General features: G+C 43.1%; 1 protein-coding gene across 7 annotated transcripts in view; it reads right to left on the bottom strand.

Annotated features, from left to right (window-relative positions):
* mypn (myopalladin) overlaps positions 1-27,204 on the bottom strand; it is a 304,790-nt gene that overhangs the window by 24,112 nt on the left and 253,474 nt on the right. For all 7 annotated transcript variants that reach the window (XM_072557964.1, XM_072557967.1, XM_072557968.1 and 4 more), the window contains 3 exons: positions 4,671-4,892; positions 4,236-4,385; positions 2,764-2,846 (listed from right to left, as the gene is read on the bottom strand). In XM_072557964.1, the coding sequence (XP_072414065.1) occupies positions 2,764-2,846; positions 4,236-4,385; positions 4,671-4,892 (455 nt within the window). The remainder of the gene's footprint in view (positions 1-2,763; positions 2,847-4,235; positions 4,386-4,670; positions 4,893-27,204) is intronic.

The following is a 27,204-nucleotide window of genomic DNA, read 5'->3' as shown; positions in this document are numbered from 1 at the left end:
ACGGGGAGAACGTACAAACTCCACACAGTCGGTCGCCTGAGGCGGGAATTGAACCCATGTCTCTGGAGCTGTGACGCAGCAGTGCTAACCACTGTGCCACCGTGCCGCGCCCCACTGTGCTACCGTACCGCCCGACTGAAATGGCTTCACTGATTTGACCAAAGTTCGTAACTGAAACAAAGAAACTGGAGACATGATGCCTGCAGTTAATCCAGTCAAGGATAACTTATTCATTTGGTTTGCCAGAATTGCAGAAAACTGCAGAATTAAGATAGTTCATTAACATAACTACTTGGGAACAAGTGTTTGTCATATTGCCATGGTAATGAGTGGTGCTTATTGAGATTGTTTCAAGTTCTCTCTGCGAAATCTCTAAGGGAGCAGCCAGTGGCCAAGAGTGGCTAATGTTTGGAAAAGCAGCCGAAACAAATGTCAGCTTTGGGTTTTATAGAGCTTGTAGCTCTTTGAAAGTCCACAGCTAAAGCTAGATGTCCTCCTGGAGTATTGTCCATGGTGGGGGTCAATGGTTGCAAATATGTATCCAGTGTAAGACAAAGTTGGTAAAAGGAGAAACAATGGGAAGAATTTATAGCTGGAAGCAGAAGGAAGAAATCTACAGCTTTTTAAGTTTATTTGTTAAAGGGGTGAGAGTGTTACTGTCTGAATGAGCAGTTATTGCCCATCCCTAGTTGTCCCTGATGACGGTGGTGAGCTGCCTTCCTGAAGCGCTGCAGTCCTTGGAGTGCAGGATCACCTAAAGTGCTGTTAGGCAAGGAATTCCAGGATTTTGACCCAACGATAGTGAAGTAATGGAAACATATTTCCAAGTCAGGATGGTGAGTAGCTTGGAGAGGAACTTGCAGGTGACAGAGTTCCCATCTATCATTACCCTTGTACTGGGGTAGGTGGGAGAAGCCATAAGTTTGGAAGGTGCTGGGGAAGGAGCCTTGGTGATACTGCAGTGCATCTTGTAAATGGTGCGCTCTGCAGCTACTTCATGTCAGCAATCAAGGGAGGGGATATTAAAGGTGGGGGGATGGAGTGGCAATCAAATGGGCTGTCTCTTGGATGGCTGTACAGGACATTGGTTAGGCCACTGTTGGAATATTGCGTGCAATTCTGGTCTCTTTCCTATCGGAAAGATGTTGTGAAACTTGAAAGGGCTCAGAAAAGATTTACAAGGATGTTCTCAGGGTTGGAGGATTTGAGAGGCTGAACAGGCTGGGGCTGTTTTCCCTGGAGCGTCGGAGGCTGAGAGGTGACCTTATAGAGATTTACAAAATTATGAGGGGCATGGATAGGATAAATAGACAAAGTCTTTTCCCTGGGGTGGGGGAGTCCAGAACTAGAGGGCATAGGTTTAGGGTGAGAGGGCAAAGATATAAAAGAGACCTAAGGAGCGACTTTTTCACATAGAGGGTGGTGCGTGTATGGAACGAGCTGCCAGAGGAAGTGGAGGAGGCTGGTACAATTGCAACATTTAAAAGGCATTGTATAGGTATATGAATAGGAAGGGTATGGAGGGGTATGGGCTGGGTGATGACAGGTGGGACTAGATTGGTTGGGATATCTGGTTGGCATGGTTGGGTTGGACCGAAGGGTCTGTTTCCATGCTGTACATCTCTATGATTCTGTGGTATCAAGCCTCTTGAGTGCTTTTGGAGCTGTACTCATCCAGGAAAATTGAGATTATTCTATCACTCCAGATGTCTGCCTCGTATATGGTGAACAGGCATGATGGGAGGTGAGTACTTGCACAGAGTCCCCAGTATCTGTCCTGCTAGATTCCTGATGAAGGGCTTTTGCCCGAAACGTCGATTTCGCTGCTCGTTGGATGCTGCCTGAACTGCTGTGCTCTTCCAGCACCACTAATCCAGAATCTGGTTTCCAGCATCTACAGTCATTGTCTTTACCACATTCTTGACAGGAGTCATGGAGAAGCCTGTGTTGGAGCTGTGAAATCCAGTGTTATGAGGTCCATAAAAAAACTTGGATGTTCACGGAGTCTAAGGCTCGTGGAAGAACCTCCAGGAGATCTCATACCTGGGAGAACAGCTGGAACACTGATGAGAAATTGGAGTGCTTTCTGGAATGTGAGGTATATTGTTGATTCAAAACCCGGGAAGAAAAGTGATCGAGATTTAAGGTGGCATGCAAATTCTTGGGGTGAAATAAAACGTTTAACTGAATCTATCACACAGGCCTTTCAAATAGTGGTGTCAACTTTGTTTAATTTCTGTGCTATACAATAAAGGTAGTTTTTATTTTTAAAAATATTGATCTTGTTGTATAGTTCTGTGAATTAATTAGTGTTTAGATTTCTTTTTTGAACATTTAATGACTCCTATTAGCATCATAAAAAGAGGGAAACATAAATAACACAATTAGGTGGCGTTAAAAATACAAATTAATCATGATTAAATTGTACAGTATAGTAGACACATGGGGGCTGAATAGCCTCCTCCTGTTCTTTTGTTGAAACATGTACAAGGGTTTATATATTCAAACTACAGCGTGTCCAGAGTTAACTAAATCTCCTTTCAGGATCTTCATTGCTGTTGTTATGATTGCCACAACATTAACCCATGTTAAAACTGTGAGTCAATGTTCAAAATGGCTTCATTTGTCATTGAATGTAGCAGATGTTGATACATTATTGATAAGTTAATACGCCCAAAATGCTTGATAATTTATAACAAAGGAAATGTAAACCCCAAGAACAAAATAAATAGGCTAGATATCACAACTCAAAGGCAAACAAACCTTTTGCTCTGAACTGATGGTATTATACGACCACGTATTGGAGTATTCTGTACCAAGAGATGACCAGAGGAACTGTTTCTTCCCTATGTGAAAGACAACAGTTTAATACATTCACAATACGTTTAGTTAAGAGAAGTATTACAGTAAAAATGAATTGGATCCACAACATTGCATTCAATCTAAAGAATATTTCACCCAGAATAGCCTACAGTTATCACCTAGCCTGCAACACTTGCCCTCAGAGATTTCTCATTCAAACGTGGAAATACAGCATAAAGCCTGATCTCTATCATTTTCACTGTTTCTTAAGGGATTCAAGCAATCTCCCACTGGAGAAACCACTTAGAAAGTGTAGGCACATGACTCATTTGTCATGGGCTGCTTTCTCTCCCTTGGGGAGACAGAAACAGGAGTAGGCCATTTACCTTATCCAGCTTATTGATGTAGCAAGATGATGCTGTGCACAAGTTAAGGTACTTGCAACTAATGTAAAGTGATCCACAATTTGACATCTCCAGATTGGCTCTCAGACGACTGCCCTGGGTCACACCAGACAGAGAGATCTGGAAATGCTGGATTTCTAGGAGATCATTCATTTACGTTAAGACTTTTACTATGCCATGCTTTGTGCAGTGCATTTCAGTGTCAAGATTAGAGTGGTGCTGGAAAAGGCAGCATCCGAGGGAGTACATTGGAGTATAATATTCCCAGATATGTAGACCCCTTTGCAAATTGGTTAGGTAAAAACAATGACTGCAAATGCTGGAAAGCAAATACTGGATTAGTGGTGCTGGAAGAGCACAGCAGTTCAGGCAGCATCCAACGAGCAGCAAAATCGACGTTTCGGGCAAAAGCAAGGGCTTTTGCCCGAAACGTCGATTTTGCTGCTCGTTGGATGCTGCCTGAACTGCTGTGCTCTTCCAGCACCACTAATCCCCTTTGCAAATTACTCCAGAAACTAAAGGGAAAGGTAAAAGTAAGTCTGTTTTTCTGATAGTGTTGGTGGATTATCCAAAATGATTTATCCATACTCTTTCGTTAGCAGCAATCACAAAGTCTCCAGGAGAAGGATTGTGTATGAGCAACAATTTGTTAGAGAAAATGTGACCCATTAAGAAGTGAGAGAGAAATCTAAAGATTAACCCAAAACATGAAGAAATGTCAGGCAAAGGCAACCATATAAAGCTTAGAATTTATACATACACTATATAGAACTTAGACAAGCTCATGGATGGGATGGGGGTGTTGTTGATTGCTAAATGGCCTCAGAGTATAACGACAAATAGGCAAATGTTGATGAGGGATCAGGAAAATAGGATATCCTCACCTCAACATAATTCACTATTTGAACAGGCACAGTTCACATTTTTCAAAAAACTTGTGCATCTTCTTATTCTATAATGATGCAGATCACAACAGAAGCAGAAGAAATGAGAAATTATACATTCCGGTTAGAAGATGCTGATACTTACCTGGGGATTTACCGCCATAACTGTGTAGTTTCCGTCATCATCATTAGTGGCTGATTCAATATACAGTGAACATGAACCATCACCATCACGTTTCATCTTAAAATGCTCATTCTTTTTGGAAATCTGTTTTCCATCTTTAAACCAGTATACCTTGAGTTGTAAAATAGAAGACCTAATTTTGCAAACTTGTATGATTGGCATTTTTGCAGCAAGTCTATTAACTAACAGCATTTTCAATTGTGCAGGCATGTTACATAGCATCTTGGGGATGGATGGGATTTGAACTTGGACGATCTGGCCCAGAGGTAGGACAGCACCACAAGATCCCATTATAGCAAATATATATTTACATAAAATATATCAAAAACTATAGCAAGCATTGTGGGAGCTGGGTCCCACCATAATGTTAATAAACATAGATCATAAAAAGTTTACTTTTGGCACTGGTATTCCCACAATTTTGCAGCTCATTGTCACTGGCGATCCTTCAACCACTCGAAAATGTTTGAGTTTCTTGTCAAAGATTGGAGCAATGCACTTCCCAGTAGGAATATCCTCATGTTGTATTTCATCATCAGACTCCTCCACAGGGGTTCTCTCCAAGCGAAATTCAATTTCATTCATAAGTCTTTGTTCAAAGTTGGACACCTTGTATTCCTAGAAACAGGGATGACCTGTACACATTAACATCCTGAAACACTTATTGTACAGTTGTAATTGAGGTATAAGAGAGCATTTTGAACTGAAGAACTGCAGTAAAATCTAGCCTGTTGGGAGAAAAGCAAAAACATTTGCAGCTGAGGTCCCACAGCCTGCATGTTAACTGCTGAGGAGATCAATGCAGGAGCATAAGTAGGAAATGTTTTGTGTTTATTTTATTGGATAGAGTCAACTCCAATGTCTCTTTGTTCCTTCAAATGCCACTGCACAGAACCAAACTATGTTTGTGTCTATGTATAAATATAAAGATATTTTTATCAACAAAGTACAGTTTTGAAATAAAAAAAATCTACAACTTTCATGGAGAGCCCAGAAGAGGTAATAACTGCTTTGGGAGACAAGGGAGCTCTGATATACATGTATTCTGAATTAAAGAAAACAATTTGTTAGTTGTTGATGGACTGAAGATACGTGAGCATGTATATTGCAATTTTACATGTAATTGTTACATCTAGTGGACTTTTTGGCTGCTATATCTTTATTGTTTACACATGAAAAGATCCAAATAAAGCAACAGCCAAGTCACTAACAACGAACAATGGACAGCCAAACTCCCATCAAGTTGCAGATGTAGAAACCTAAAGCTTGCATGTTGTATTATCTTTGCAAAGAAGCATAAATCACTCACTGATAGTACTATCCATTGCCAGAACCATAAATCTTGAGACTTGAAAATCTAATGTCTAGGTTTCAAAAGAGTTCAAAAGAATGAACATTTTAAAGATGAAGATGTTAGACAATTTGGCAAAGTCTGAACAAAATCATTTTGAAAACTAACCATTGTAAAAATAAGATACACTTAATTTTACCAGAAATCAGCTAATGGTCAATTTTGAAGAGTTCAATTGAGAGTTTTTCTCCTGGAGGTCTAGTAAGTTTCCTCATGTTATCTTCTCAAATATGCCTTTACCTATGCAGTATGCTTTTGAGTGTCCTGCCTATTGTAATCTCTGACATGCCGATGGTGGAAGTACTCAACACTGCCAGTCTCGTTATCCTTAACATTACACAATGGTCCAAGATGTGAAAGTCAACAGCTTGTGCAGGTCATGGGGAATTTGGAAGGTGCTTGCAATTTTGGCAATGAGGGTGAATCTTTCCGGACTGCAGTACATTGCTTGGACATCACAGCCATTATTGGGATTGATTGACGTGGTCAAGTGTGCTTAGGGCCAGGATTTGTAGTCCATACACAAGGTTACTGCCCAAGGTCCATCTACACCACAGAGTGCTCGCAGTTGTCTTTGTGATTGTGTAATGTGATTTCCCTGTGAAGGGCCTCACAACCTTCAAAACTGAAGACACGTGTCTCACGGAGTGGAAGGCTCACTCCTCCCACGCTGGGTGTGGTGGCACCCACTTTCATCTCCTTTGAGCACTAATTATTTGCATCATGACAGAAGGGAACAGCAGCCATGCTTTGTGCAGTGCATTTCAGAGTCAAGATTAGAGTGGTGCTGGAAAAGCACAGCAGATCAGGCAGCATCCGAGGAGCAGGAAAATCAATGTTTCGGGCAAAAACCCTTCATCAGATTCAGTCTCTTACATTTGACAAACATTCCCTTCTCAGTTGCCCACCCTTGTGGGCTTTGAATTTCCTCTCATTCCCACCAAATCCTTTCTTCTAACTGTTCAACTCCCCACATTACTTATTGAGTCCCTAACAAGCCAACATGCCAGATAAAGCTATGTCAGCGCACCCCCCCCCCCTCACTGATCCTGACTGTCTGTTGATACCCAATCCCCATAATGCCCCTTTCTGTTCCATGTTCCATCGCCTCCCTCACTTATATATTGATTTTCTCACCACCTCACAAGTATTATCCTCACTGAATCCCTGCATGTTGCCTCCGAGTCCCACAATTGACTCTAATAATCCTACCTTGACTTGTAGTGGACAGACTCCCAGGACTGTCTGTGGTCCAACTCACTGGCTGAATTGGACTCTCAGCCTTAACTAATGACTGACCAGACCCCTGACTGAAATGTGTACAGCTTGGCCCCAGACTGCAGGGGTATGGATCCCCTGACTCTGACCATTCCGACTGCCCGACTGACTGTTCCCAAGCCCGAGCCTGAGATCGGAGGCTATCCTTGACTTACTGTGCTGGGACTTCCTGACTGGTGTCAGACAAGATTTGAGACTCTTTAAATCCTTGACTAGACTTTGAGATATGGCTACTTGCCTGAAGCACATGTGGTGTGCTTGCTGTCACATGTGCAAGTGCGAGATTGGTGTAGCAAACTGCCAGACAGCCTGATGTCTACCTATTTGACTGATCACTGCTGACAGCCATGACAAACTGCCTGATTTTGTGTCTGTGCTAAAAGGCAAGGCAAGGTAGGACACAAATGCTGTGGCATTTAATCTTTGGCTGAGGTGGAAATGTGCAAAAAGATCAGGTAAAGCAAGGCACGAGGCAATGGCTCAGTGGTATTAGTGCTGGACTGTTAATCCAGAGGTGAAAAATGTGGTGCTGGAAAAACACAGCAGGCCAGGCAGCATCCGAGGAGCAGGAGAATTGATGTTTCGGGCATAAGCCCTTCTTCAGGAAGAAGGGCTTATGCCCGAAATGTCGATTCTCCTGCTTGTTGGATGCTGCCTGGCTTGCTGTGTTTTTCCAGCACCACATTCTTCAACTCTGGTACTCCAGCATCTGCAGTCCTCACTTTCTCCTTGTTAATCCAGAGGCCCATCTATGAATAATTGTCAGGGAAAATGCCCTTGAGGGAAGGAAATTGCCATCCTACATGTGACTCCAGACCCATAACAATATGGGTGACCTTTAATTGCCCTCTGGGCAATTAGGGTTGGGAATGTTGGCCCAACTAGCGACACCCTCATCCTGTGAATGAATTTTTTTTAAAAAAATGGCAGGAGTGCTATGAGAACTAAACAGGCACAAAGTGAATGAGCACCAAGAAACCACGTGAGGAACCTGGAGGACCACCTTGGTCCATGAGCAAGCAATGTCCCGTCAGCAGCAGCAATGCAAAGAGAGGTGCCGGTGCATTCCAAATGCAGCATGGAATTGCAGAATCATCTCGTTAGTGGGTCAGAGACAAGACACAGGGTCAAAGAGATGTACAGCATGGAAACAGAACCTTTGTCCAACTCGTCCATGCTGACCAGATATCCTAAATTAATCTAGTCCCCATTTGGCCCTTAACCCTCTAAAACCTTCCTACCCATGTACCATCCAGATGCCTTTTAAATGCTGTAATTGCACCAGATTCCACCGCTTCTTCTGGCAATTAATTTCATCTACGCACCACCCTCTGTGGGAAAAGGTTGCCCCTTAGGCCCCTTTTAAATCTTTCCCCTCTCATCTTAAACCTATGCTCTCTAGTTTTGGACTCCCCTACCCTGGGAAAAGTCCTTCGCTATTCACTCAATCCATGCCCCTCATGATTTTATAAACCTCTATACAGTCACCCCTCAGCCAATGACACTCCAGAGAAAACAGCCCCAATCTATTCAGCCACCCCCCTAAAACTCAAACCCTCCAACCCTGGCAACATCCTTGTAAGTCTTTTCTGATACCTTTCAAGTTTCACAACATCCTTTCTTTAACAAGGAGACCAGATTTGCACGCACTATTCCAAAAGTGGCCTGACCAATGTCTGTACAGCTGCAACATTTCATCCCAACCCCTATACTTAATGCACTGACCAATGAAGGCTACTGTACTAAACATCGCCTTCACTATCTTGTCCACCTGCAACTCTACTTTGAAGGAACAATTCCCCTGCACCCCTAGGTCCCTTTGTTCAGTAACTCTCCCCAGGACCTTATCATTAAGTGTATCCTGCCCTGATTTGCCTTTCTAAAATGCAATCACACTTTACGAAATTAAACTCAATCTGTTTCTCCTCAGCCACACATGAGGGTGTGGTGAGGTTGGTACACGTTAGATTCCCAACACCAGGGATGAAGGATTGGTGTGGCTGCTAGCCATGGAATGTGCCCTGAGATATTAGTGACTTCTGTCCAAAATGAGGGTGGAGAGGAGCAAGTGGTGAGCTGGAGGTAACAGGTATCCCTCTGACTTTCATGTCAGGAATTGTCACTATCTAGTTTGTATCCTGTGGGAAACTGCATATTTATGGGGTGACAGTAACTGAAAATAATATGCTAAAGCATGCAAAAAGGCCATTCACAAGCGAGAATTTCATCTTGCTATGTGTCACTTGGTTGGAAAATGGGGTTATTTACTCCCGATAGAGAATTTTCCCACACTATTCTATTAACGTTCTCACTAATGTCCATGTCATTCAATAGTTGGGAAGATTCCATTGGAGTGTCGCTGTTTCTGTCTCTGTGCAGGAGGATCCTTTTTAAGGTGATGTCATTGCATGAATGTCATGAGACGAGTACTCGGTAAGTATATCATGGCTCTCTACAGACCTGAATCCTTTCATCTCTAGCTTCTTCCATGAGACATTTGTCAGATTCAACAATTTGCTGCCCGCAAGGTCATTATCCAGGTGGTCAGTGCCTTCTTTTCAAAGACTACAGGCTTTATACTTACGTTGACTTTAATGAAACTGGTCAGAAATGGAGGTGCGTCCCATTTGTTGCGGTGTCTGGATTCCCACAGTAACAGGGAAGACACTGACAGCACACATGTTGCAACAAAGGCAGCTCCTTAGCTTATCCTAAAGCATTTAACATGTGAATGTTCAGTTGGTTTCTGATCACCTGTACGACTGTACACAATATGCTGCTATGATTCATTCATTCTGTGACAGTCACACTATCACCCCCAGGTTTTCACAAACTATGCTAACGATGCAAGAGTGAGCACTCAGGTACCTTGAGGGATCTGGAGCCACCCTTCTGTATGCACACAAAGGCCTCAAGAATCATAGAATCCCTAGAGTGTGGAAACAGGCAATTCTGCCCAACAATCCACACCGATGCTCCAAAGAGTAACCCATCCAGACCCATTCCCCTACCCTACATTTCCCCTGCACCTAACCTATACACCCTGAACATTATGAGCAATTTAGTGTGGCCAATTCATCTAACCCGCACATTTTTGGACTATGGGAGGAAACCAGAGCACTCGGAGGACACCCACGCAGACACAGGAAGAATGTGCAAACTCCACACTGACAGTCACCAAAGCTGGAATCAAACTCGGGATCCTGGTGCTGTGAGATATGGAATATATGGAAGTTAATTTGGCAGTTATGTCGTTAACTTAGTGTAGTGCATGCTTAGAATCATGTAACAGATGATGGTAGCTGGAATAGCTGGACTCATGCAATAGCTGGACTCATGTAACAGATAATGGTAGCACACTATGAGAGGTGAGTTAAATCAAATGATAGGTGAACTATTGCTAAAGATGATGGGTGATGCAATGTGATAGGTTAAATGTAAAGTAGCTGACTAGTGTGGCAGAAGATGATTAGTTTAGAAGGACAAAGCAAGCTAGTATGATTGGTTATGCTAATAACATGAGATAAGCACAGGAACTTGGAAAGTATAAACAGGAGAGGCCCCAAGAATGTGTGGGCAGACAGGGAAGACATTTTGTGACTGCCACAGCTTTTGTTTGCAAATAAAAGTTTAACTTGGTGAAGGATTTTATGTGTCTCCTAGTAATTTTTCAGAGTTTTGGGTGATATTTCCTCAACAGAGGTAGCAGTACTAACCACTGAGTCACCACGCTGCCCTAAAGGGAAATAGAATAGAATAGAATAGAATCCATACAGTGTAGAAACGAATGTCTTAGTCATACTGAACCACCATTTGAAATAAACATCAGTCAGACCAGTATGTATCATTCACCAGATTGTTTTTCCCTTCTGAGACAGCTATGATCTAGTGTCCTGTGCAACACTAACTGCAGAGAGGAATTGAGCTGCAGGCCGAGGTGATCCCATTCCTCTTGGTCAAGATAAGACCAGGATGACTGTACCATTCACCTGGAGAAGTTCAGATCGGCCTTATCCAGGCATGCTTCAGCTGACATAATTGCTCATGGACATATTACCATAAATCCTATCCCTACTTCCACAACACCATCAGTTTCATAGTTAGAAACCGATTTGTTACATTCCAATCCTATCCATACTTTATCATCTGGTTAGACTATTCAGCTGAAGGCCACAGTGCATTTGGATTTCAAGATTCATTATGGTCTACCTCAGACTTTAAAGTGTGACCCTGCTTCTGGACTCCCTGAGTATCAGGAAAATCCTTCCTGCATTTACCCTATCTAATTCTGTTAGAATATTGTAGGTTTCTATGAGATCTCTGGATGAACTGACCAAGGCCCTCGAGTCCTTCGAAAAGAATAAAACTCCCGGAAGCGACGGCTTACCGGTCGAGGTTTATTCCGCTCTTTGGGACTTGATCGGCCAGGACCTGCTGGAGGTGTATATCAGTATGCTTCGGGCAGGTACCATGAGTGAATCCATGAGGAAAGGCATCATCACCCTCGTCTACAAGCGGAAGGGGGAGAGGGAGGAAATTAGAAATTGGAGACCGATCTCACTGTTAAATGCAGACTACAAAATCTTGTCAAAGGTCATCGCCAACCGGGTCAGGTCTGCTCTGGGATCGGTGATCCACCCGGACCAAACCTGTGCTGTACCGGGCAGGAAGATCTCTGAGAGTCTCGCACTCCTCAGGGATACGATCGCCTACGTGCAGGACAGGGGGGTGGACACCTGCCTCATCAGCCTGGACCAGGAGAAAGCCTTTGACAGGATATCGCATACATATATGAGGGATGTCCTCTCCAATATGGGCTTTGGGGAGGGAATCGGAAATTGGATCAGACTGCTCTACACCAACATTGTCAGTGCAGTCTCAATCAATGGGTGGGAATCAGATAGCTTCCCTGTAAGATCTGGAGTCAGGCAGGGATGCCCCCTCTCACCCGCCTTGTTTGTGTGTTGCATAGAGCCATTTGCCGAATCCATCAGGAAGGATGCGAGCCTGAGAGGGGTGACTATTCCTGGCAGCGGGGGCCTGCAGGTTAAGGCCTCCCTGTACATGGATGACGTCGCTGTTTTCTGCTCGGATCCGCTGTCCGTGCACAGACTCGTGTGCATCTGTGACCAGTTCAAACGGGCCTCGGGGGCCAAGGTAAACCGAGGCAAGAGCGAGGCCATGCTCTTCGGGAACTGGGCCGACCAATCCTCTATCCCCTTCACCGTCAGGACTGACCACCTGAAGGTGCTGGGTATTTGGTTCGGGGGGGCTGGGGCGTGCACCAAGACCTGGGAGGAGCGGATCAGGAAGATGAGACAGAAACTAGGCAGATGGGGGCAACGGTCGCTCTCCATCGCGGGAAAAAACCTGGTCATCAGGTGTGAGGTACTCTCAGTATTGCTATATGTGGCACAGGTCTGGCCTATCCCCAGGACCTGTGCCGCCGCAGTTACCCGGGCCATCTTCCAATTCATTTGGAGATCAAAGATGGACCGGGTCCGAAGAGACTCTATGTACAAAGACCGGTGCAATGGGGGAAAAAACACGCCCAATGCCACCCTCACCCTGATGGCCACCTTTGTGTGTGGCTGCATCAAGCTGTGCGTGGATCCCCGGTACGCAAACACCAAGTGTCACTACGTACTGAGGTTCTACCTGTCCCCGGTGTTGCGAAGGATGGGCCTGGCCTCGCTGCCGCGGAACGCTCCGAGTAGTTGGACTGTTCCGTATCACCTGTCCTTCGTGGAGAAATTTATGAGGAAAAACACCTTTGACCACAAGTCCATCAGGAAGTGGTCAGCACGTAGCGTCCTTGAGACCCTTCGGGAAAAGGAGAGGGCGGATCCTGTCGAGCGGTTCCCTGAGCAGACTGTCAAAGCCATTTGGCAGAATGCCTCATCGCCAGAACTTTCCAACAAGCACCAAGACGTGGCTTGGCTGGTGGTGAGAAGGGCTCTGCCTGTGAGATCCTTTATGCACGCCCGGACTCTCTGCCGCACCGCACGCTGCCCTCAAAGTGGCTGCGGGGGGGACGAGACTGTCACACACCTCCTTCTGGAATGTGCCTATGCAGAGGAAGTCTGGAGAGGAATGCAGTGGTGCTTGTCGAGGTTCGTCCCGAGCAGCGCCGTGACGCGGGACTCCGTGCTCTACGGCCTGTTCCCCGGGACTCACACCGAGACGAACATTAACTGCGCCTGGAGGATCATCAACTCGGTGAAGGACGCTCTCTGGGCGGTCCGAAACTTGTTGATCTTCCAGCTGAAGGAGTTGACCCCGACCGAGTGTTGCAGACTGGCACATTCCAAGGTCCAAGACTACGTGTTGAGGGACGCGCTGAAGCTTGGGGCAGCTGCCGCCAAGGCGCGGTGGGGAAAGACCACCGTGTAAGATCGGCCTGCCTAAAGAAGAACAGGGGGCCCATGCGGACGTTTTTTTTTGGGCTCTGCTGATGCCTCAGCCAAATATATGTATATGTACAAGATTGAAAAATGCACAGGATTGTAAAGGACAAGGATAAAGTCGAATCTGTGTTTGTAATTGTGGACATATGTATGGCATGATCCAATGTACAGACCATCAAATCATTTTATGAATAAAGTATATTTTTGAAATAAAAAAACGTAGGTTTCTATGAGATGCTTCCCCTCCACCTTCCCCACCCCACCCCCACACACACACATACAGGCACACTTCTTTTGGACTCCCATGAATATAGTTCTAAATAGTCCAGTCTCTCTTCAAACATCACTTCTGCTATTCCAGGAAACAGTCCGATAAACCTTCATTGCATTCCATAGTCAGGACATCCTTCCTCAGATAAGGGGACCAAAATTGCATACAGTACTCCAGGTAAGGTCTCACAAAGGCCCTGTACAATTGAGCAAGACATCCCTGCTCTTGCACTTGAATCCTCTCGCTATGATAGTCAACATATTACAGTCGGTTCTGCCATAATGCGATGTGCGATCTCGTGTTATACGAAAATGGCACAAAAGCCGCCTTAATTGAACTAATGAGGCCGTAACTGCATTAAAGCTAATTCACGTTGAAGAGACATGTTATAGCAGAACTGGCTGTATTTACCTTCTACACCACCTGCAATGCTTACTTTCAGTGACTGGTGTACAAGGACACCCAGATCTCATTGTACCCCTACCTTTCTCAATCTTTCACCATTCAGATAGTAATCTGCCTTCCGGTTTTTGCTCCCAAAGTGGAAAGCCTCACATTTATCTGTATTATACTTCATCTGCTGTGCATCTGTCCATTCAGTCAACTTGTCCAAATTTTCAGGAAACAGATAGATTGTTAATGAGGAAGAATCAAGAGTTATGGTGGATGAATGAGAATACAGAATTTGAAACATAAACGGACCTGGCATGATCTGAGTGGTAGAGCAGGCTTGAGAGGCTGAATGGTCTACTTCTGCTCCTTTTCTGTATGGTCATATGGACTTATTCCCCTGCTCTGACAGATGAGATGCCTGTGCATATGATCTCTGGGCTTTGGAGCCAACACGTGCAGGGACAGACGTGGACAAGCGAGAAGGAAACAGCATTTGGAAGTTTGTGTTTGGTGGGGGGGAAGAGAGTAGGAGGTTGAGGAGCAGACATGAGAAGTGGAATGCTTTGGAAATAGTTTCCAGTTCTATGTGTCAATTTCTATCTTTGATTTTGGGGCCCACCTGCACTTCACCTCAGCCATGATGCATTTCAAAGGGAACATCTGAAGTTTTGCTACATCCTGTGTAAAGTGATGGATAGAATGTGTGGGCCAATGGTGGTGATAAGAATCCACTGCCTTTGATTCTCCATGTAGGTGAATTATATTATAGTAATATTCCTTGTCCACTGATTTGGAAATCAGTGCAGCGTGATACATCACAGCACTCAGACTATAAATATCTCCATATCTCTGCCCCAGAGTCCTCATAGGCTCTGGAAATTCTGACAGATAATCACACATTCTATTCCCACTCAACAAGTTGCCTTTTAGTGGTTGACTCTCTGTCAGATTCTACGCTCAAGTGAACAGAACATAGTGTATCCTACATCCTACAATCGGGACTGTCCACAACTGCACTTGCTTTCAGCACCTTTAAAAGATGTCACCAGCATGGTAGGTAGCATTCAGGCACGTTAGAGTCTGTCCACTCTAAGCTGGTGGCATCATTTTCTCTATGTACTTCACGTATTCTTTCTTTTCCTCTTCCTTTCTTCTTCATCTTTGAGGCCAGAGTGGTGTTGGCAGGGCAATGGCTCCAGCATTGGTGCATGGACCAGAAATCCCAGCAGTTGTAGGCCCGGAGCCTGGACTCTTGGTGGTGGTGCCTGGAACAAAGACTCCTGGTAGCAGTAGTCTTGGACCTGGACCCTTGGTGGTGGTAGGCCCAGAATCTGAATTCTTGGTGGTGGTAGTGCCCGGAACGAGGACTCCTGGTAGTGGTAGGCTTGAACCTGGACCCTTGGTGGTGGTAGGCCTAGAATCTGAATTCTTGGCAGTGGTGGTGCCTGGAGTGGGGATTCTTGGAGGCGGTAGGTTCAGAGCCTAGGTAACACTGGTGAGGCAGTGGTGTCAGCAGAGGCTAGGTCTCCTAGGCATCAGCATCGTCGTTGCTGTTCCTGGAGCAGAACACCCTGAAGAGACCTTGCAGAAGCCCTGAAGCCGTGCTTGAGACCCCCAATTTGAATAGAAGATGAACTCTTATTTGAGTAATTTATTTTTATCCTTTTTGTAAATCAAAATGGTGCCTCACTGTGGTAGCAAATCATTTCACATCGTATCTTCAAGATATATATGATAATAAATCATTCATTCATTCAACTGCCCTATTTACATGTACATCTCAGACTGTGACAAATAAATCATCTTTCCTACAGTTGCCATCAAGATGTATCTGTACTGGATTCCTGAAGGGCTTATGCCTGAAACATTGATTCTCCTATTCCCTTGATGCTGCCTGACCTGTTGTGCTTTTCCAGCAACACATTTTTAAGCTCTGATCTCCAGCATCTGCAGTCCTCACTTTCTCCTTGTATCTGTACTGGGACAGGATATGGAGGAGTCATGTGACAGTGCTCTGTCAGGGTGCTCAACCTCCTCTGAAAACTCCTGAGTCTCGTTCCATTGCTGTTCTTCAGTAACTTTCAAAGTTCTGCGGGGGAAAAAAAACGACAGGATTCCTTGTTGACATGGGGAAAGGGAAATATGATGTGTATCATGAAATTTCAGTTATTGGTGGCACAAATTCAACATGAGTGACCATGACATGCTCTGTCACAATGTGATATTAAAACTGTCTTCCAGTATATGGGACAGTCCCAAGCTCCCCAGCTCCTTTGTCCATGGATTCTGCCCCTCTGAAGATTGTCAGTCTCTCCCTGAAGGTGTGTACTCTCTTCTCTACAATAAGAGAAAATGGAGTTCATTGTTAAAAGTGGATTGTGCAAAGAAGATTTGTGAAGAGTGGCTGTGAGGGATGGGTGTAAGATCACAATAACTGGGAATTGAGTTTGAGTGTTGGTTGTTCAGGTAGGAATGTGAGGAGGTGGCTGGACAGAGAACAATGAGTGGGAACACAAGTTATGCTGTTCTGATAACGCTCAGGATGCCAAAGTATGTTGAGTGGCATCTGAACATGTTAGACACGGACCTTTTCTGCTGTTACAAAATCATTACAGGTTGTGTGGTGAGACCCAGCCTATTACAAGTGGGTAATGCTAACCCCACACCTCCCAGCCAGGATGTCAGGTTTGGACAGTTAGCCACTTTCTCTCATTTGTGGGAAACAACATTTCTACTCTGGCCCTCCCTGTCTCCAATGTCACCTCTAGGGAAGAGCCAGAGACCTGACAGGAGCCATTCATGCTCTTTCTGTCTTCACAAAAAAATGGCAGATTGCTGCTATCTAATCCTTGATACTTGTGGGTCACCAGCACATCTGCATTCTGCCTCAGTTGGAAAATCCAGAGGCCAATGCTAATGTGGCTAAGTTTTCATAGAGTTCAACACATCCAAGGCGACCAGATATCCTAAATTAACTTAGTCCCATTTGCCGGCATTTGGCCTACATCCCTCATAACTCTTTCTATTCAGGTACCCATCCAGATGCCTGAGAAATATTGCAATTGTACCAGCCTCCACCACTTCTTCTGGCAGCTCATTCCATACCCGTACCATCCTCTGTGAGAACAAGTTGCCCACTAGGTCCCTTTTAAATCTTTCCCCTCTCACCTTAAACCTATGCCGTCTAGGTTTGGACTCCCCTACTCTGGGGAAGAAAACACATTGGCTATTCACCTTCTCCTTGCTCCTCATGACTTTATAAACCTCTATAAGGTCACCCCTCAGCCTCTGATGGTCCATGGAAAATAACCCCAGCCTATTCAGCCTTTTCCTATCGCTTAAACACTCCAAACCCGGCTATGTTTTTGTAAATCTTTTCTAAAGCCTTTCAAGTTTAACAATATCTTTACTATAGCAGGAAGAGTGGAATTGAATGTAATGTTTCAAAAGTGGCTTAACTAATGTCCTGGACAACCACAACATGATATCCCAACTCCTATAGTCAGTGCACTGACCAACAAAGGCAAGTGTACGAAATACCTTCTTCACTTCCTTGTCAAGCCGCAACTTCACTTTTAAGGAACTATAAACTGCACCCCTATGTCTTTTTGCTCAGCAACACTCCCCAGGACCCTACCATTAAGTGTGTAAGTCCTGTCTGATTTGCCTTACCAAAAAGCAAAGCCTTACATTTATCTAAATTAAGCTCCATCTATCATTCCTCGGTCCATCTGATCAAGGTTCCATTATACTGTGAGATAGCCTTTTTTACTTTCCAATACACCATCAATTTTCGTATCATCTGCAAACTTATTAACCATACCTCCTATATGCACATCCAAAATCACTTATACAAATGTAAAAAAACAGTGGACCTAGCACCAAACCTTGCGGTACACAGCTGATCTCTGGCCTCCAGTTCTAAAAACAACCCTCCACCATCACCCTCTGTCTCTTACCTTCAAAGCAATTTTGTATTCAAATGGCTAGCTCTCCCAGGATTCCATGTGATCTAACCCTGCTAACCATTCTACCATGTGGAACCTTATTAAACGCCTTGCTGACGTCCATAGAGAGAACATCCACTGCTCTGTCTTCATCAATCTTCTTTGTCACTTCTTCAAAAACCTCAATCAAGTTTGTGAGACACACACAAAGCCATATTACTATCAGTCCTTGTCCTTTCAAATGCATGTAGGGCAGTAACGACAAACCAGGGAACTATAGATCAGTGAGCCTTATCTCAGTGGTGGGCAAGTTGTTGGAGGGAATCCTGAGGGACAGGACGTACATGTATTTGGAAAGGCAACGACTGATTAGGGATAGTCAACATGGCTTTGTGCATGGGAAATCATGTCTCACAAACTTGATTGAGGTTTTTGAAGAAGTAACAAAGAAGATTGATGAGGGCAGAGCAGTAGATGTGATCTGTATGGACTTCAGTAAGGCGTTCGACAAGGTTCCCCATGGGAGACTGATTAGCAAGGTTAGATCTCATGGAATACAGGGAGAACTAACCATTTGGATACAGAACTGGCTCAAAGGTAGAGGACAGAGGGTGGTGGTGGAGGGTTGTTTTTCAGACTGGAGGCCTGTGACCAGTGGAGTGCCACAAGGATCGGTGCTAGGTCCTCTACATTTTGTCATTTACATAAATGATTTGGATGCGAGCATAAGAGGTACAGTTAGTAAGTTTGCAGATGACACCAAAATTGGAGGTGTAGTGGACAGCGAAGAGGGTTACCTCAGATTACAACAGGATCTGGATCAGATGGGCCAATGGGCTGAGAAGTGGCAGATGGAGTTTAATTCAGATAAATGCGAAGTGCTGCATTTTGGGAAAGCAAATCTTAGCAGGACTTATACACTTAATGGTAAGGTCCTCGGGAGTGTTGCTGAACAAAGAGACCTTGGAGTGCAGGTTCATAGCTCCTTGAAAGTGGAGTTGCAGGTAGATAGGATAGTGAAGAAGGTGTTTAGTATGTTTTCCTTTATTGGTAAGAGTATTGAGTACAGGAATTGGGAGGTCATGTTGTGGCTGTACAGGACATTGATTAGGCCACTGTTGGAATATTGCGTGCAATTCTGGTCTCCTTCCTATCGGAAAGATGTTGTGAAACTTGAAAGGGTTCAGAAAAGATTTACAAGGATGTTCTCAGGGTTGGAGGATTTGAGCTACAGGGAGAGGCTGAACAGGCTGGGGCTGTTTTCCCTGGAGCGTCGGAGGCTGAGAAGTGACCTTATAGAGATTTACAAAATTATGAGGCGCATGGATAGGATAAATAGACAAAGTCTTTTCCCTGGGGTCAGGGAGTCCAGAACTAGAGGGCATAGGTTTAGGGTGAGAGGGGAAGGATATAAAAGAGACCTAAGGGGCAATATTTTCACGCTGAGGGGGGTACGTGTACGGAATGAGCTGCCAGAGGATGTGATGGAGGCTGGTACAATTGCAACATTTAAGAGGCATTTGGATGGGTATATGAATAGGAAGGGTTTGGAGGGATATGGGCCGGTGCTGGCAGGTGGGACTAGATTGGGTTGGGACAGGTTGGACCGAAGGGTCTGTTTCCATGCTGTACATCTCTATGACTCTATGTAAATGTATTTACACTGTAGGGATTCTAATTCTATTTTTAATTCTAAGTCCTGTCCCTTAGAATGCCTTCCAAGCACTTATACCCACCACTGACATCAGGCTCAGCAGTCTACAGTTCCCTGGCTTTTCCTTCCCATCTTGCTTAAGTAATAGCATGACATTAGCCAACCTCCAGTCTTTCATCACATCACCCATGGCTATTGATGATACAAATATCTCCGAAGGGGCCTAGCAATTACTTCCCTAGCTTCCCACAAAGTTCTGGGATAAACCTGAACATGACCTGGGGATTTATGCACCTTTATGCGTTTTAAGATGTCCAGTACCTCCTCCTCTGTAATATGGACACTTTTCAAGATATCACTATTTCTCCAAGTTCTCTAGCTTCTATATTTGTCGCCACATTAAATGCTGATGCAAAATACTCATTTAGTATCTCCCCCAAGTTGATCTTTAAGGGGCTCTATTCTCTCCCTAGTTACTCTTTTGTTCTTAACAGATTTGTGGAATCTCTTTAGATTCTCCTTAACCCTATTTGCCAAAGCTATCGTATGTCCCCTTTTATTGCCCTCCTGATTTCCCTCTTCCTATGGCCCTTATATTCTTTTAGGCATTCACTCGATCCCAGCTGTCTATGTCTGATATATACCTCTTTGTTCTTGATCTAGCCTCAATTTCTCTAGTCATCTTAGCATTCCCTACCAGCCTTGCCCTTCACACTTACACGAACATACTGCCTCTGGAATTTCATTACCTCATTTTTTTAAGGCCTCTCACTTTCCAACTTTACCTGCAAATAGCCTCTCTCAATCAACTTCTGAGTACCATCTGAATTCCCCTAATACCATCAAAATTGGTTTTATTCTAATTTAGAACTTTAACTCTCAGATCAGGTCTACTCTTTTCCATAGGAAAGCTTATTACTGAAAAAAAACAGGCTCTGCCCTTACTTGAAGGGGTCAGTTTAAATAAAATTCTTTCAAAGGACAATACAGTTAGTCCTCGTCCTCTGCTCTTCTTCTGTATTCCTACAATTATCTTCCTTCTTGAAGTATTTATATTATTTCCTTTTGAAAACTACTAAATTGATTCTACCACTTGATCAGGTAGAACATTTCACACTCTTGATCACTGACCGGAGAAAGGAAAACTTCTCATGGAAACTCTTTTTTTTTTGTTTACATAGCTTTCTTAAATCCATGTCCTCTGGCATTGCCTTTTCAATAAATTCTTTTTATTTCCTCCAACTAAACAAGTCATGATTTTTCACACCCAATGAAACCTCCTGTTTTCATTCTCTACTTAAAAGAGAACAGCCACAATTTCTTGCAGTCTATCCACATAAAGATCATCTCTTATTCCTGGAATAATTCCAAGTAAATCTTTTCTGTACCTTATCCATAGTCTTCACAGCTTTCCTAACATATGGTTTCCAGACTTGAACACATACTCTACCTGAAGCTAAACTTGTGTTTTTCCATAAGTTTGTCATAACCTCCTGGTATTTGTACTCTCGGTATCCATTTATGAAGCCCATCATCCCTCGGGCTTTCTTTTTCTTGTCTTGTCATCATTGGTGATTAGTGCATAAACACTTCCAGACATTTCTCCATTTGCACCCAGTTTAAAATTGTAATTTCCTCATTCTTGATATTGAAATGTGTCACTTCAAACTACTGAGCATTTGATTTTCAATTTTCACATGTGCCTTGAGTCCATTTTACCATTCTATAGCTTTCCTTCCTACTGTTTTACTTCTGGACTACAGACTCTTTACCTTTACTGTTACCACCTGGTTTCTTGCCAACTGCAAATTCCTAATTTATGTCTTGTACCCCAAACCCACATCATTAATGCATATTGAAGACAGCAGTAGTCCTAGTATGGAATCCTGGGGCACATCAGTATATTATTCTCTCCACTTTGAAAAACAGCTTTTCAGAACTCTCTGATTTCAATCCCTATTTTGTATTGATGCTGCTAACTCTCTTATTATCCCATGGGCTATAATTTCGTTAACATGCTAATACCTAGTACTTCATCACAGTTGTTGCAAGTCCATATACATAATGGTTGGACTGTCCTCATACACTCCATTAGGAGAAAGTGAGGACTACAGATGCTGGAGATCAGAGTCGAAGAGTGTGGTGCTGGAAAAGCACAGTCGGTCGGGCAGCATCCAAGGAGCAGGAGAATCAACGTTTCGGGCATAAGCCCTTCATCAAGAAATTATGACTTTCCCGATGAAGGGCTTATGCCTGAAACGTCGATTCTCCTGACCCTCAGATGCTGCCTGACTGGCTATGCTTTTCCAGTACCACATTCTTCGACTCATTTACTCTATTAGCTCATTACTAAAGAGGAATTGAATTTACTCAAATACAATCTTCCCTTTCCAAATCCATGGTAGCTCTCTTATTAGCAAACACCTTTTCAATTGGATGTTCATTTTCACAAGATGACTGGAGGGAGCTTTATCCTGAAAGAATGTGTTGGGTGTATGGTTGGGTTAGATAATAGTTGAGTTGTAACGAGGTTGGGGTGGACTGGGTAGGATAGAATGATCGAGTATGAGAAACTGATATCCTGAACCACTCTATCCACGATTGCTAGATGATCAATTTAAAATTATAACAAGGTGCCATTTAAAATCTGATCAAATGGGGTTCCTGAGCCTCAGAATATTCAGCATTTACAGAAAGGAAGGGACTAAATTCCACTTATTTGCTGGGTTCTGTGGTCTCTCACAATCAGATACATCCCAATCTTTTCCAGCTACATCACCCCCAAATGTCACCAATTTCAACTACTCCAGAGATTCCAAGACCTCTCATTTCATTTCCCCCTTTGACATCCAACCTTCCCTCCCAAATTGAGATCTCTAACCTCTGGATTTCTGTTCCCCCATTCGAGACCTTTGATCCTTCAGGTCTGTATAATAGCTCCTTTATTGTTTCTTAACTCTGACCAACTAGATTTTGTCTATGAATCAACCAAGATAGTCTCCCTCAAATATTTTAAAGCATGCCCTCTTTTCCCAATCCTGTCTTATCTTTCCTAAATACCTTGAATATAGGAATATAGCTAGTTTGTATTGCAGAGTGTATGGATACTTTAGCTTTGAAAAGTATATTTTATCTTTTTTTTAAAGAAAGGGTTTAAGGCAGAGATGCTGAGCTAACTATTGAAAGCCCATAAACAGCTCATGAGACTGTAGTTTGTTTTATTTCTTAAAGATCGAACAATAGAAGCAGCCTGAATGGGTGGGGTAAAACTCCCACAAAAACAGGATTTTTAGTTTTAGTAGCAGTTGCTGCTGTCTTCTTGAAACTGAATGTGGAAGCTGTTTCTCCTCTCTTGGTTACAGATAAAAGCTGGGGGTTTGCTTCCTGTCCCTGAAGTTACATGTGAGAAAATCTGTTTCTATGAATTTGCTTTTGTCAAGGATGTGTTCATGGAATGTTACTGTATTGAAACAGTTTTGTCTAGTAGTAAAATAATCTATTATTCTGTTACCTTTTTCAATAGAGTTACAGCTAAGCCAATTCTTTTCTTTATTCTTTCTTTTGTTGTATTTCAATAAAGTGTATTTTGCTTCAAATCTGGTAGTTTGACCAATAGAATTGCATTTGGAATGCAATTCTTAACACTTACCTTTAAAATAAGAAAAGATCAGAGTCTAGGATACCTTTTTCTTATATTTCAAGGGGGTTTGGTCTGGTCCATAATGAGGGTGATGTCAACAACCTCGGTTCAATTTCTGTACTGGTTGTGGTCACCATGGAGACCTTGCGTTCTCAACCTCACCTGAACCTCAGATTAAACTCAGCGTCTCTCAGAGTAGCTTCTGGGAAAATGTGACTATCACTTTTATTAACTTTGCCACCATGACTTTTTGTGGATAATTCTCAGTTATCACTACAACATTTATATTGCCAAGTGGATATGGATATATGCAGGTCACCAACTTTGTTGAATCGCACTTTATGTATTTGCACACGTGCCATCCAAACCTTATTCACACCTTTTAGCACTTCATATCATTTTTCTTAGCTCTGTATTATGTATACTTGAACTACCTTCCAGTCCTCTGTGCTATCATGCTATACTTGGTGTATTTTAAAAGCCAGTAAATGGGGGGGAAGGAGATTTTCTTCGAAACTCCTGGGGGGGCACAGAGCAGTGAAAATGAGAGATCTCAACCTGGATTTTTGTGAATCAGACTGATTTGGGAGTCCTTTAAAATGGAGGGTGGAAATCACCTTCTGCCCTCATTCCCATTTCTGAAAGTTTTTGCCAAAGTGGGATAAAAGAGGAGCTAGCAAGTTCACAGGTAGCATTCCCATCCTTGTTGGCCCTCAACATTTTGGTAAAGTCGTGCCCCTTTCATATGTTGATGTGGTCAACAGCCTCTCAGAGGAGTTGTGAATGATGAGGGAACACAAATCCAAGTAGGAAACCAAAAAATAAAAACTGTTACCTGATCCTGGAATCGTTTTCATTGACAAGCTTTCAGTTACAAAAAGCAGCTGGGTTTACTGACAGTATCATGTGTGCTGCTTTAAAATCACTGCTTGCACATACCATCAGTTTTGGAGAGATATAGCAATGTGGCCATGGGATTGGTGGGGGTGGGGGCAGGGGGAAGCTTGGCAATCAGGAACCAGGAATTACTTGGGCATTCTGGACCTGAAACGATTTAAATGTTGACAATGCTTTAAATGTGAAAAATACAACTGGCCCAATACTTCCATTAGAGAAAAAACAGGCACTTGCCTGGGCTGTTTTGATTGACAGGTCAGCTATAGAAAAATGTAGCCATTTCTTTTTACCATTTCATTAGCATGCATCGCTTTCATTTGTACTTGTTTGTACCAAGGGACGTTATGAATGTTTGGCTGAGTTTCACAAGGTACAGAACCACTTATCTTAGCAGGGAACTCTTTGCTGATAGCTGTCCTTGAGCGAGAGCTTGCTTCATTGTTAAAAGATTTTTACATGTCCATTTCAAATCTGTAGCACTTGCAGTATGCCCATAGTAGATACTGATTAGTGGCTATGGAGGATACATAGAAAGCATTGAAGAGCATGGAAGTATTGAGGGAAACGTAGAGGGGACATGATCACATCTGGCAGCATCATGGTAATATGGCATGGACAATAGGAGAGGAAATGGGTAGCATGGAGAATATGAAAGAGAACTGGGAGCATGGGGCTAGGAGGATGATGGAGGGTGCATGAGGTTTGAGGATACAAAAAGGGTGGCTTGTGAAGTGTGTGGAGGAACACAGGAACAGAAGTTGGCTATTTAGCTACTCTGTCATTCCAAATCATTGCTGATCATCAACTCAATGTCATATTTCTTGATGTCATTAGTTGGTAGAACTCTATCAATATTTTTCTTGGATCAATTGATGACCAAATTGCATAGGCCTCCAGGGTAGAGAATGTCATAGATTCACCACCCACAGAGTGAATAGATTCCCCCCTCCACCCCCAACATTGTCGTAAATTGCCTGCCTTTTATTCTGGTACTGATCCCTGGTTCCAGACCTGACAGACAGGGGAAATATCCTTTCTACATCTACTCTGTGTATCCAATTAAGAATTTGGAAATTTTCTGTAATTGCTGTTATTCTTCTAAGAGAGAATATAGGAACAGTGTCCTCAAATGATTTTGCATAGGACAATTACCAGGAATCAGTCTGGTAACCCTCTGCTGCACTCCTCTTTGGCAAGTATACCCTTCCCTTGATACAGGGATCAGAACTGCACACAATACACCAGGTGAGATCTCACCAGTTCAAGACGTGTTCCTCCTGTATTCAAATCCTCTTGTTTACAGGTGAACATGCCATGTTCTAAATTACTTGCTATACCCAGAAATCTAGCTTTCGGTGACTTACGAACAAGGACAGCTGGGTTCCTTTGGATGCCAACACTTTACAATCTTTCACCATTTAAGAAATACATGGTACCTCCGTTCCTCTTACCAAATTGGATCGCTCAAACTTATCCACATCATGTTCCATTTGCCATGCTCTTGCCCACTCATTCAGTTTGTCTAAATGTTCTTGAAGCCTCTTGCATGTTCACCATGTTTGTATCATCTGCAAACTTGGAAATATTACAATTGGTCCCCAAATTCAAACCAGTACGGGAAATTGCTGTACATGGATAAATAAGCAGAAGTGCAGAATATTCACTATAAAAGAATCTATCAGACAGGAAACAGCCAGAATACCATTTGACTCCATGGAAATTCTGAATATCTCAAACTTTCTAGATCCATCATTTGCTCCATGAGTCAGAGCTTCTTACTTACTTAGACTCAGTTCATCCAGCCCTGTTCAAGACAATGGGCAGCAAGATTCTGCTACCGATCCCAATCTAACGAATTGCCTTGAATTACACCTCATGTGGTGTCCCAGTCTAGAAGGTCCTCCTTAAATGTATTTTGCCAAGTCTTCTTTAGCCATCTGATGATGGCCATTCTACTCTGGAAGGGCATATGACAGAGAGAATTAACTTCCTTTCCAGTTTCAGTTCTCTCTGCCATGTTCTCCTCCTTGGTACCTCAGACCAGTCCTCTGCATCACAACTTCACTGGTAACATTGCCTCTACAAATGATGTCCAAAATCTTAGGTAGGCAACAGCACTATAACACAAACAACTTCAATTATACTTCTGCTGCTTCCTTCCATGTCTCCCTGGTATAGCTTGCAGAGGCATAGCAATGAACAGGCATAATGGCAGCTTCATAGCTGTGCTGATGGTTTTGAAATCCCCACGATGCGGAGTCACTGGAAGACCGACATTGCTTTGCTGATTCTTATATGGACCTCATTCTCTACATTTACCTTCCTGGAAGTAGCTATCAATGTCCTCAATGCAAGATACCCTAAACAACCCAATAAAGCTCCGCACAAATTAATCTTGCCTTTAGTTGTTACACTTCAGGATTGTGTTTGTGTTTCCGAACAGACTTTGTAAAGGAAAATAAAACAATGAAAATAAAGACTGTAAGTGAGGAAATATAAAATCTGCATAAAGCTTGGTTTTGAACAGATGGTAAAGTTGTGAAAAAGGGAGAAGTGCTGAGGCAAAAGTGCTGAAGAAATGAATCACAGAAAGGAGGTCCTCTGCCACCAGTGGTACAATAGGATTGGTGTGCAAAGGGCACCACAGCTAGTGGAATGAAGGAGATGAGTGTGTGGAAAGTCATAGGGGAAAGAGTGTGTAAGGGTTATAGACAGATTCATAACTGAAAGTGAACATTTTGAAAACAATGCTTTGGACAGTTAGGAACCTATATTAGATCAGTGAAGTGATAACCTAAACAACTCAATATAGTAGCTACTTATTCTATTAGCAAGAACATCACTATATTGCAGAATTACATTATTAGATTTAAACTTTCATGCTTCAGTAAGAAACAATGTAAAGAAAGTAATCTTTTGGAAAAGAAAGTTTGAGAGATAGCCATTTTAAATGGTCAGATACAAAGAAATTAAACTGTCAGACATCATGCAACATTTGGCTAATGCAGGGCCTCAGACAAATAACACTGCAATCTAAGGATTGAACATTTTTCAAAGATTTTATCTTCAAAAGAATGATTCTCTTTGAACAG

The sequence above is a fragment of the Chiloscyllium punctatum genome, chromosome 38, assembly GCF_047496795.1.
Source record: "Chiloscyllium punctatum isolate Juve2018m chromosome 38, sChiPun1.3, whole genome shotgun sequence".
Classification (NCBI taxonomy): Eukaryota; Metazoa; Chordata; class Chondrichthyes; order Orectolobiformes; family Hemiscylliidae; genus Chiloscyllium; species Chiloscyllium punctatum.
The sequence above is the reverse complement of the archived record's forward strand: the minus strand, read 5'-3'. Positions and strand labels throughout refer to the sequence as shown.